This window comes from Mchenga conophoros, linkage group LG4 (assembly GCF_057382185.1).
Source record: "Mchenga conophoros isolate Kocher_MC1m ecotype Shallow Benthic linkage group LG4, M_conophoros_male_GT1.1, whole genome shotgun sequence".
In the NCBI taxonomy this organism is placed as follows: domain Eukaryota; kingdom Metazoa; phylum Chordata; class Actinopteri; order Cichliformes; family Cichlidae; genus Mchenga; species Mchenga conophoros.
In genome coordinates this window covers 12,467,724-12,480,158 of record NC_140529.1, presented here as the reverse complement: position 1 = coordinate 12,480,158, position 12,435 = coordinate 12,467,724, and the positions used below count along the sequence as shown (strand labels likewise).

The 12,435-nt window shown below is 40.0% G+C and overlaps 1 protein-coding gene across 1 annotated transcript; it reads left to right on the top strand.

Annotated features, from left to right (window-relative positions):
• On the top strand, positions 1 to 11,993 carry rtbdn (retbindin). Its single transcript, XM_085270385.1, has 6 exons — positions 1 to 253; positions 1,153 to 1,314; positions 1,434 to 1,533; positions 2,332 to 2,460; positions 3,298 to 3,394; positions 10,590 to 11,993. The coding sequence occupies exons 2-6, from the start codon at positions 1,155 to 1,157 to the stop codon at positions 10,935 to 10,937; spliced, it is 834 nt and encodes a 277-aa protein (XP_085126511.1). The 5' UTR covers positions 1 to 253; positions 1,153 to 1,154; the 3' UTR covers positions 10,938 to 11,993.
• Positions 11,994 to 12,435: the final 442 nt, after the last annotated feature.

Genomic DNA, 12,435 nt, shown 5'->3' with positions numbered 1-12,435 from the left:
GAGCAGGGAGGGGGTGAGTTGCCTGCTGGACGGGACTGAAACGTCCTTCATATAAACCGGTGACAAAGTGGCGAGCAGTGGGCCCCCGGGCGGCAGAGATCAGAGCCAGTACACAGACGCAGAGACCGAGAAGAGGAGACCGAAGCACCGAGCAGCGCGCACGGCGGTGACTGGAGCCACAGCAACACAACGAGGAGACCCGCGAACACAACCAATCTAATCCGGACGGAGCCGCATTTATTCCCGCCTACAGGTAAAACCCACATGGATGTGCTGAGAGACTAAGCTCCACCGGGTTTTTGTAATCTTGAGGTACAATTTAGAAGAAGAATATCCACACAGAGCACAGAGGGTCACACCTCTTAGCCTACCTGTTCGCGCGATGTTGGATGGATATTTTGTAGCAGATGGGGTTTGTCTTCTCCTGTCTATAAACTCACTAATGAGCCCGCGACCCCACCCCCCTTTCCCCATAACTGCGCTTTAAAATCTTTGACTCGCAGCTTTTTGGAGCATTAAAATGATCTGCGTAGACTTTTAGTTGTAGTTTTGAAGCCTTCACGTGTGCTTTGTTTCCTTCTTAATAACCGACAGAAAAAAAATTCTGAAAAGCTGTAAAGGAGAGAAAAAGGTTATTTCTACATTATATTTTCAGCGGCTCTCTCATGCGTAAAGTCGGGGCCACCTGCTCGGGGCCATGTCCCCGCGTTCAGCAGATTTGTTTGATCGCGTCATGTAGGCAACACATCGACCGCAAGCCTGTCAGATTAAACGACTACGCATGTCAGCCATGTCAGCACAGTGCCTTAGTTCCAACTAATTAGGCTCACCCTGTCTATACTAGGTCACCACACAGAGAGCTCAACATGGAGCTAAACAGCCGGCGCTGGTATCTCACTTATACTCTGTAACTCAGCGTATGCCATAAGACTGACTCTGTGGGTGGATGGAACAGATTTAATTGCAGCCTTTTGCATCCATTATGTTTGATTCCCACCCCTCTAGCAAACCTTTCAGTTATTATTGTTATTATTATTTGACGTAGTGCAAACCATTTAGTTCTGTTTTTGTAATGATTCGGGACTGTGTGTGTGTGTGTGTGTTGTTTTTTTTCTATGCTGAACACTCTTGTTCATGTGTTTGTATCTACAGAGATGGACCTCACCTCATCCTCTTCGCTATTAATTTGCGTGGTTTTGGCGGCCGCCCTGATTGGCGGGACCCGCTCGGAGGGGGTGTGTCTTCAAGATGGTAAACACAAGGCCACGCCCAGCCCGGAGCCACACCTGACGGAGTGCTCTCTGTATGCAGACAGTGAGTGATCTCATTTTCATAGTCTGTAAATATTGGAGATGTTGGAGAACAAATTAAATCTCAAATTAAATCTAAGAACAGGCCCACGTTGATGTGTTTCTCTCTTGTTGCTGCTACAGATAGCTGCTGCACACAAGAACAAATCCAGGACATCTCTCATGTTCCTTCTGCCAATAATCAGAATGAACCCTGGGACAAGTGTGGGTCCCTCAGCCCTGAGTAAGCCTTAACCACCCTTCTAGTGTCCTCAATATTTTATTCATCTGCTGTTTTAGCCCGTTGTTGCCTCTTAATGGTGATATTTTACTGCTTCAGTTATCCATTTGTATTTTTATCAGTATTTTCAGTCTCATCAGACTGCTGTTGTCAGGAAAAAGCTAAAAACCACCAATTAATGACTGGTGGAGACCAAAAATTGACCTAAAAGAGAGTCACTACTGAATTTAAAGTCATCAGGTGTCCAGAAATACAACTAGAAATGACAAGTTTGAACATGAGCTGTTTAAGCCGAGAGATAATATGTAAAATAAGTCAATATTATAGTTGTTTTTATTGCTACATATTAGCTTAAAATCACTAGTGCTTGCTTTTATTAGCTTATTTCACATTTAATGGCTTTGTGTTTGATCTAGTTCTTCATTGGCTCTGTATAATCTATCGTTAACAGTAAGGGCCTGTGCATGTAGTCAGTACAGAATTTTAGTGTGTTAGTGGAGCCAATAAGGATGGATTTTCTGAAATAACAAACGGCACCTTAGACAAAGAGGCTGCCAGTTTACAGACAGCAACAGCAAACACATGATCAAGTAGGTCAAATTGAAAGAGGCATTTAAGTAGCATTAACCAAAGCTGGGCAAACATACTTAAGGGATCAACAGCAGCAATGATACTAATCAACTGCTCGTACTCCCCATCTTATTTAACGTTGTTTTCTTGACCTGTCTTGTGACCGGCTGTTCCAAGTTTAATACAGACTTCGCTGGTCAGTAACAAACATGACCTCTTGTGTCTTCCCAGGTGTGAAGGCTTCCTGAAGCGCGTGCTGTGTTTTTACCGCTGCTCCCCTGACGCTGCTCGCTGGCCTCATCCTCAGCGCAGCTCATACATCCAGGCTGTTCCTCTCTGCCATAGCTTCTGCCGTGATTGGTGAGGCTGCCAAGCACGTTACCAAACAAACTCAAGTCTAAATCCCCTGTCAGCGAAGGGATCCCTATCTTGGACAACAGCATACTGTGCTAAGATAGAGTGTCCAATAAAACTGTATGTTTTATTTTTTTTATTTTTTAAGAAGGTGGCAAACACACAAAGCCTAACACAAACAGCTTCATTTCATGGGTCCTATGTAAGAAAAAAAAAAAGAAAGAAAGAAAGAAAAAATGAGACAACACTGGAAAGATAAGTGTAAGAGTGTTGTAAAGAATTAAAGGGCTGCTCTCTGCAAAAATACTTAAAAATTACTTAACATTTTGGAAAATATTCTTTTTGCCTTTTCTGTTAAGAGTTGGCTTAGGATGAATGATGCTACTAGAAGCTTGTTAGCTTAGCACAGACACTAGAAAATGTGGCTTTATTCAAGTACATTTGAAAAATATATATAAGTTCAGAAAGATACTCCAGAAACTTATAGATCCTAGAGTCTAACAGCTCATTAAAACACCGCTTGTCGCTTTCACACTGGATTTTTGTGAACATTAGACAAACAACATAAGGATTAACAAGCTTACGATGCGCTATTTCCAGTCTTAATACTCAGCTTATGTAAGAAGCTGCTGGTAACTTTATATTTAGCATGAAAGTGAAATCTTTTCATTTTAAGCTCCGAAAGAAAGTCGCTAAGATGTTATTTTTTTTTATTGGTTTTTGTTAAATTTATCTAGCTCAGGTAAAAAATTAAAAATAAATCTCAAGAGAAATCATTTAAATAAAAGAGTAATTGTTTGTTTTGTCATTTACATTTTTCAACATTCACATTTGTTCTTTCAGGTTTGATGCCTGCAGGATGGATTTGACTTGTGCCCGTAACTGGGCCAGAGACCCCAGGGGACAGAACTGCACTGGAAACTGTGTTCAGTATCAGCAGGTAGGCTTTAAGCAAGATTAACAAGTTAACCGGATATATTGAACCTAAAGCTATTTTTGTCTTTAGACTGGGTTTTTTTGGTTACATGGCAACTAATAGAAAATGGATAATAAAACTGATTAGTCTACTAGATTTTCTTGCAGAGAATAATCAATAAATAAAATAAATTTCATTTTGGCTGAAGTGTGAAAAGGCTGGGCCCTGCTTCAGTGGGCAGAGGCCAGCTGGGTGATTGAAAAAGAGTGACAAACGGGTGCTGGTGTGCGCAGCTGAGACCAGCAGCAAAATGACTCACGCTTCACAGGCAATGACACTCTATCTATAGACCATGTCCAATGGTGCAGTGGTGCATGAAGAAGTAAATATACACATAAAGGGACCTGTTTTTTTTTTTTTTTTTTTCTCACATTTTTATTTTTATTTTTGGACTCTCACCTATTTCATAATTCAGAAAAATATCTGTTCCATCTTCAACCTTGGTGCAATCTCTTAGTCCATCTACTGCAAGAAACAAGTCGTTTTAACTCCTCTCACATCTTTCAGGCAAGCTTTCTTCTGATTGGCTCCTCCTCATAATAAAAATGTTTAAATAGTAGGTGGGTGGATCTTATGGGCTCACATTCCCCTTCTCTACAATGTCAAACTTCTCCTCCTTTGATACACATGAAAATCAGACATCTGTTCTCTCACTTTGCACATCTATTCAATTTCAATGAAATTATACATATAACACCAAACACAATAATAGTCACATCAGTAATGCAGAGAAAACTCCAGGCGACCCCCTATGAGCAAGCACTTGGAGACAGTGGGAAGGAAAAACTCCCTTTTAACAGGAAGAAATCTCTGGCCGAACCAGGCTCGAGGAGGTGGGGTCATCTGCAGTGACTTGTTGAAGGTTGGGAGTATACAATAAAGTACTGTAGTTTTTAGCATAAGCCAGAGTTTGTCGCTGTTAGCTCATCTTGTTTTAAAGTGAAACTTGACTGTTCTCCATTGATTTTTTTTTTTTTTTTTTTTTTTTCTCTGACTATCTGAAGAGAAGCAAATACTTCCTGGGTCCTCTGATTGGCTTCCCAACATCAGACAGGGATATCATGCCTTTGCTATACTTAGAAGGGGAAAAAATAGCACTTCTACCTGTTTCTGCACTCTCCAATGTCAGGATGTCTGTTGTGCATCAGAGGGGATTTAGATGTGAATATATGCAAAGCCTGCTAGAAAATAAGTAGGTATACACCACACACCACTCATATATCTTAATATATCCGAGAGTGTGCTTTCTCTTGATTTCACTCGCATTTATCTCAAACAAGCACAGGGAGAGAGAGCGAGAGGACCACAGTGACAGATGAGCACACAGCCGCCAGGCCTATTAAGGCTGTCTGGGGGATATTAGATGATTATTGGAAATTACACATTTGTGAGAAGAGAGTAAAAGCAAAAAGAGACGTTTGGGGAGTGTTTGAGTGTGTCTCTGTCACGGTGTGTTTTCTGTGCTTTTATTGGCCCATTTTAATGTAGGGCAACACTAATGGTGCAAAAAATACTTCCAATAAATTTAAGCAGCTCTCAAAACAGAGTGTTTCAGACAGCTCGTCGGTACGCATTCAGTGCATTCAAGCAAACTAGCCCTCTTTACAGGGGCCACAAACAAGTGGCTGCCTCCCGTTTTTGGAGGTCAAAACGGTAACACTTTGTGTTTTCCTCCTCAGCCAGCAGAGATGGGAGATTTCACCTCAGACCTGCTGCACACAAGCAGCCGCTCAGACATCACACTAAAACACTCTCAGCTCCACTCCACCCAATGTTGGTGCACGTGGGTGTCTGCTGGATAAACACACACCCATACAGTTATTATTTGTAAAAGCTGAAAGCAGTAGATGTCGATTTGCATAGAGACAAGCGGATACTTTTAAAAGCATGCATAAGCACCCACAGACACATCCTTTGCATGCAAAAATCCCTCTGGCACGCTCACTGTCTCACTCTCTTTTTGTACTCATTGGTTACATTATTTGCCAGCCAAGGTCTGATTTATCTCAGCATTAGACACTTTTTTTTCCCTGCTCCTGATGCAGTGGGAATGAGGTTATGTCTACAAAGAACAGCACAGAACGTCTGTGCTTGAACAACAACAACAGCATCTGTCGATAAGATATAGTGAACTAATGGTTTGTAGGGATTGGGGGGAAATGCTATAGATTTCAAAGATACCAGTAGAAGCTTAGCTTGGATAAAAGGGAAGAAATGGTAGCAAATTTAGCTGGACCTGTGTCCTATTAAATTACCTGTATAATTAAATAGTAGTAATACTTTATTTTGCAATATTCATACAAGGTTCTTATGTGAACATGGCCAAAAAAGCTGAATAATAGCCATTTAGTAATAGCAGAAATATTGCATCTTCCATTCACTGCATTGCTTTGTAAGTTTGTGGCCCTGAAAAATTGGAAAACGAGAAACCACAAACCTACACAGCAGTTAGGATTTTTTTTTTCTTCTGGTCTAGTGTTCTGTCATTGAAAAATAAGAATCAACCCTGGCTCAGATTTTTCATCTAAAAACAAAGGGAAAATGACGTGTTGTTTGAGGAATTTAGTTGTTGTTCATCATAGTTGCTTTTCTATAAAAGTGGTGGTGTTTCCATCATCATTTTATCTGCCTGTCTCATGGCTCCATCTAACCTGTGTTCCCATTCTTAAGTCTACCTAAAGTAATTAAGTACAATACAGTAATGCTAAGTCAGCCTTAAAAACAAATGTAATTCTTTGTTGCTTTTTCTTCCAATCATCCACATTTGTCATGATGTCATTAATTCAAATTATCGTATTGTCATTTAGCAGCTTAGATCTAAAGCAGGAGTGTCAAAAATAAGGCCCGAGAGCCAAAATCTGTTAAAGACACCAGTTTGCCCCACTGGACGGTTTTGGAAAATGTTTGGAAACAGTATTTTCATAGTTTTTCGAATGATGAAGACCTCATACTGCACCAAAGTATTAACCAATAGATAAACAGTTACTTGCAAGAAAAGGGGGCGGGTATTTTCTTAAATTACAGAAAATTCTGTCCAATGAGCTACAAGACCCTTTTGTGTAATTTTACCCCGTATTTCTTACAATTTCAGCCCAAAAAGTCATGCTAACAGATTTCTTAAATTGCTACAGCAGCATTTCTTTATGACACACAAAAACGTGAGATGTAGTGTTGAAACTGCTCTTCTTTGTGCACTTTTCTTCTCATGTTAGATATGTCCAGTGAAACTTATTTACACAGACAGAAAGGCGAGTTTCTCACTGGTCCGGCCCTCTTAAGATCAAAGTGGCTCACATTGTAAAATGAGTTTGACATCCCTGATTTAAAAGTACTATCCTTTCAAATAATGGACATTACAACTGTCATTGTACTATGCTATGAATAATTTGATCACAGATTCTAATAGTATTATTCCAAATTTCATTTCTTCAGTCATTCATATACTGAGATTAGTTTTTATTGGTTTAGTCAAAAAACTCATTCTGATCATGACTGAAAGCTAAAATAATTTCTTCTGTTGCTTTTTTTTTTTTTTTTTTCTTTTTTTGCACATCAGGTGTAATGTGTTCGGTTTCGGATGGTGAAGGGCAGAATTAAATAAGGGCGAAGAGGACAGCGCAGAGCCCCAGGAAATTTCTGTATCTCACTTATTTGATCACACCATGTCATCTAAAGCCACTCGTGCTCATACTGAATTAGCTTTGGCAGCAAACCACGTCCGCCTGAGGAATAGTGGAAGTGTGTGTGTGTGTGTGTGTGTGTGTGTGTGTGTGTGTGTGTGTGTGTATACCTTTGTATGTGTTATAGGGTTGCTGCGATAAGACCTAAGTGTCAGACAGAGAGCTTGTAGTGGCGAGAAATAGCCATCATCCTGTTTGTCTTTCCAACACGGTAAACATATTACTTTTTTTTTTTCTTCTTCTCTGAGCACTCTGCGTGACTCAGTCTTAATCCCCCAACAGACAGGAGGATGAAAGGAAGCAGACGTTTGGGTGGGGGTGTGCTACAGAGAAACAGGGGAGAGATGTACAAACAGTGAGTGCAGCAAAAAGCAAGGGGCGGTGGAGGTGGGAGGGGTACAAGAGTAGGTGATGGTTACTTGGCAGCACATCTTAATGACTGGTTATGAGGCTGTCACTGGGGAGAGAGATCGAGAGCTTAAACACAGAAAAGCGAGTGTGTGTGTGTGTGTGTGTGTGTGCGCGCAACTGAAACTTTGCTAATTTGCTTTCCTAACTATTTCTAAGCTTGTAGGCATAAACCATTTACAGCTAAACGGCTTAAATGTTGAATTGTGATTTGGTGTTACTTGTGCAGTATCCCCCCTTTAATCCGTATTTGTGTCTTATTAGAAGAGGAGCGCCTTTTTCCTTTTTTTTCCCCCCTCTTTTCACGCCCCAGAAACTCTGGTGCTAATGTCAGCAGTAACTAGACTTTCCCCTCAGAGTATAACTTTATAAAGACAGAGAGTGCTGTAATGAATTTTCTGTCAGACGGAGACACAAAAGGTGCTGCCAGCAAACTTTTCAGATTCTGCTCTGCGCGGCTTGTCGGGGACTGCAAAGGTGGCACCGAGATGAATTCTTTCAGATACAAGTGCGAGCTTTTCAAGGTCGTGTCTTTCAAGGCTGGTGTAGGTGAAGGGAGGCAGGAGAGGCAGACAAAAGCAGCCTGTGAGAGCAGCTGCCCGGCGCCTGCAGCTCCCCTCTTACACCTGGAACAGGTGCTTTGTTCAAGGCCAGTGCTGCTCTGAGATGGAAAAGTCAATAAATGCTAATGTTACACAGCAGCAGCGTGTAACAATAATGCTTCAGTTAATGGATTTTACACTTTCACATAAATAGTGTAACATATGCCCTTTATCATACATCTTTTGCAAGATTAAATCCCAGAATCTGAAATTTTGCTTGCTCGTTAATAATAATAATGGATTGCATTTATATAGCGCTTTTCGGGACCCTCAAAGCGCTTTACAATCCCATTATTCATTCACTCTCACATTCATACACTGGTGGAGGCAAGCTACAGTTGTAGCCACAGCTGCTCTGGGGCAGACTGACAGAAGCGAGGCTGCCATATCGCGCCATCGGCCCCTCTGGCCAACACCAGTAGGCGGTAGGTGAAGTGTCTTACCTAAGGACACAACGACCGAGACTGTCCAAGCCGGGGCTCGAACCGGCAACCTTCCAATTACATGACGAACACCCAACTATTGAGCCACGATCGCTGCTGTGCTGCTGGGCTACATATGAAATGCTGTGTTTGCAATATATTCTGTTTTATTTGAACAACAGTTAACCTTTGTTATTCTTTTCTGAACCGAGCATCTTTTATCACATTTCAGGCCTGCTTTCAGGAAAAAATGGGTGTGTATCAGACGTTAGCGATTTCTGCTTTTAAAGCTCACCTTTGGTCGTCAATTCATGTTTCTTGGCATATATTGAGGTGTCAAATGTCATCATTAAGGGCACATGGGGAGGTCGTTTTTTTTAGGGGGGAAAGAGTTAAGAGTAACATAATTCTGCAGGTCTGACATATAATTAGAAAATTAGGAGGAAAAGCAAAAAGCTGTGTAAGAGAATACACAGCTTTCCTTTCCAAGCATACCTGGGCAAGATGAAGGATTCATAGCTTCACTTTTAAATACTGAGCATGACTCTAACAGTTACTATGGTAATACTTGTACACTACTGTTCAGTGGTAAGTTGTAGGTTTTACTTCGATACATGTATTTAATAGCAGCTGAAACTGTTAGTTGCATTAAGGCAAAAAACATTTTGCTTTTAAATGTGCTGGTGCATTTTTGTATATGAGACACGTGAGATTGTTTTTAAGAAAATGTGTCCAAAAATGCACATTTGGATGTTTGTTTAACCCTGTAAAGTCTGAACCCTGAAATAATTGCCAGAATCGTTTTTTTTTTTTTTTTTTAAAGTGGGAGTGTTTATTGAACCTTCTGACAAATTAAAAAAAGAACAACCAAAAAACATAAATTTGCATTATTTAATTTTAATTGTATCATGTTTGTTATACCTGGAATTTTGTGCAATTTAAAAGTCACACTGATGATGTAGAGGCTTCAAATATAATACATGTTAAAGAGTTAAATGTTACATTTTCCCCTAGGATTTTATTCAAGCTAGTCTTTAAATGCTTTAATCAAATTAAATAAAACATTACATATAATACAAGAAATACATAATTTAATTTATTCAAAAGGAGGTTGTCTGTCATTTCGTATTTTTGCCTTCTAATAATAGTTTCCTTTTTTTTTAAAAAAGTAAAATATATATTTTTGTAGATCTTTTTTTAAAGCACTGTTTGTATGCTGAAGGGTTTAATTTATTCTATAAATCAGACTCTTTTAATCTTAAAACCATGCAGAACAAATGATTTTTCGCCTTGTTCCTCTGATTTACATAAAAAAAAATGTACAAAATCCCATCAGTGGGAAAAAAAAGAAAAAGAAAAACTTTGTGTAATGTGCCAGCAAAATGAAGAACCGCTAACTCTGAAGCCAGCTCTACCCAGTGTTCAGATTTCTGTTATGGAAATTTATGCAAATCTGGGCATTAGTAGATTGTGCTGAATCTGAATATTTAAACATTACAGAAAACTGTGAATAGAAAAAAATAATCGCCTTATGCTTTGCGGTGGTATCTAGTTAACATTTTCCCCTTTTCATTATTTTATTTTATTTTTTTAATTAAAAGGTCTGCACGTCCACATGGGTGTTTTCAGTCTTGTAACTGTAAGGTACCGACTTTTTGTGCCTACCATTTATGTAGTGCTACATCACAGCAGTTACCTCAAGGAGCTTTCTATTGTAAGGTAAAGAACCTACAGATGTAAAGGGAAAAACCCCAACAATCAAATGAGCAAACAATTAGCAAAAGTGGGAAGTAAAAACTCCCTTTTAACAGGATGAAACCTCAGTTCTGTTGGAGGTGAGTGCAGAGAGGCAGTATAAAGCTTCTCTGTGGTTTGTGTGAGGGTACCAGCAGAAATGATAAAGATGTAATAAAACACTTGCTTTTTGTTTTCTAATATTTGGTATTAAAGCTGAATTCTGAATGCTGGCACTAAAAGTCAAGGTTGTATCTCTGTGGATGGCAGAGAAAAATAATCTGCATAAATTTTGTGTTCTGCACACCTACAGATGTACCAGCACGGCAGAGATCTCTGCGAAAGCCTGTGGGGTGATGCCTTCATGACGGTCGAGGATGAGCCGGAGGAGGTTGGAGAGGCCGGAGAAATCGGAGTGGATGTCGAAGGCGTTCGTCCCTGCGGCTGCCTGACTCTCAGCCCCTCGGACAAGGACGTGATCGCCGCTCTCAGAGCCCAGCAAGACGACCCGGAGGAGCTGGATACCACCAAGACCGGCTTGCCTCAGTACCGGGCCCCTTGCCAGGCCAAGCTGCCCGTGCAGCCCAGAATGGGAAACTCCGTGCTGCGTAAGCGCTCGGTGGAAGTGGAAGACGTGGAGGGGAGTGGCAGTGGTTTGTAGATGGTGATACATGTATTCTTAGTGATAATCCTCTAGATCGTCATATACAAAAATCAATCCCTTGAAAGGGAGTTATATCCTTTCTCCTCTAACTAAACTAAACCATACAAATTTAAGCTCTCATTACTATCTTCAAATCGCAGGCATAACTTCTTTGATTTACAAAAATGATCTGATAATCTGATTTAAGTGACAAGCTTATGAACACCCGATCGATTCTTTGAACAGCCAGGATTAAACGAAACACCAAGAAAATTTTTTCAAATGAATTTAAGAAGACTACTCAAAGCTGAGTAGTCTCAATATTTTGAAAGGGCTCAATAACAAATACACTTAAGACATCCCATGATGGCTGCAAAATGTTTTTATTGCCAGCTATCAAGAGCATCTTTAGTGGGAATTTGCTTTTATGGCTCAGTGTAACATGTGGTCACATGGTAAAAGTCCTGCAGTATTAGCACTTCTGCATGAGTCAAACATGTCAAACCCAAAGTACTACATTTCATGACAATGTTGAAAACAATATATCACCATCCCGCTACTTACCGTATCTCAACTGTCTACTAGCTGGCTTTGATTTGTGCTTTAGTCACTTGTTAAATGCATTAATTAGTCCTGTGATTCCATAATGTGCAGTCTGCTTGTCATGGAGTTTATGATAGTGGAGAACGTCAAAAGTTTTAATCATAATTTTGAATGTATCTGAGATTTTTCCAACACAGTTAACTGACCTGAAAGCAAGTGTTCTGGTATGAGAACAACAGCGCCTAATACCTGAGGGGAAGGTTTAGTATTCAGAAACAACATCGGAGTAAATCAGCAGGGGCCGCATCCGTGCCAGATAAGGTTGCTCCGGTAGTTCGGTCATGTATCACTGATGTACTGTGGGTGTTTTATAAGTAGGCCATGTGTTTCTACAGTTGGGAACTGTTAGATGTAAATGTTTTATAAGAAAACAAAAAGGGAGAACTAATTTGTTTGATTTACCATAAGCTTGCTGAAATGGGTGTTTCTGTGCTTTTCTTTTCATTCTCAATAAAAACATTTCTAAACATTCCCGATGTTTCACGTGCCTTTTTTGTGGTTTCTCTCCCTTTTTTCTTTTAGTTTACTTTATATAGTAGGTGAGATTTCATACATGCTTTCTGGTAACAGCAGGTACAGTGGGGCAAAAAAAGTATTTAGTCAGCCACCGATTGTGCAAGTTCCCCCACTTAAAATGATGACAGAGGTCAGTAATTTTATCTTCTATTTTTATCATTGTGTATATTTCCAGTTTTTATCTGTTGTACAGTGTCCTTGGGTGCTTTGAAAGGCGCTATTTAAATAAAATGTATTATTATTATTATTATTATTAGTAATTTGCACCAGAGGTACACTTCAACTGTGAGAGACAGAATGTGAAAAAAAAATGACAATGATCCAAAACACACCGCCCGGGCAACAAAGGAGTGGCTCCGTAAGAAGCATTTGAAAGTCCTGGAGTGGCCTAGCCAGT

Coding starts and splice junctions, on each gene's coding strand:
- rtbdn (XM_085270385.1), top strand. CDS start 1,155: ATGGACCTCACCTCATCCTCTTCGCTATTAATTTGCGTGGTTTTGGCG. Junction 1,315..1,433: donor GTGCTCTCTGTATGCAGACA/GTGAGTGATCTC, acceptor TTGCTGCTACAG/ATAGCTGCTGCACACAAGAA. Junction 3,395..10,589: donor ACTGTGTTCAGTATCAGCAG/GTAGGCTTTAAG, acceptor GCACACCTACAG/ATGTACCAGCACGGCAGAGA.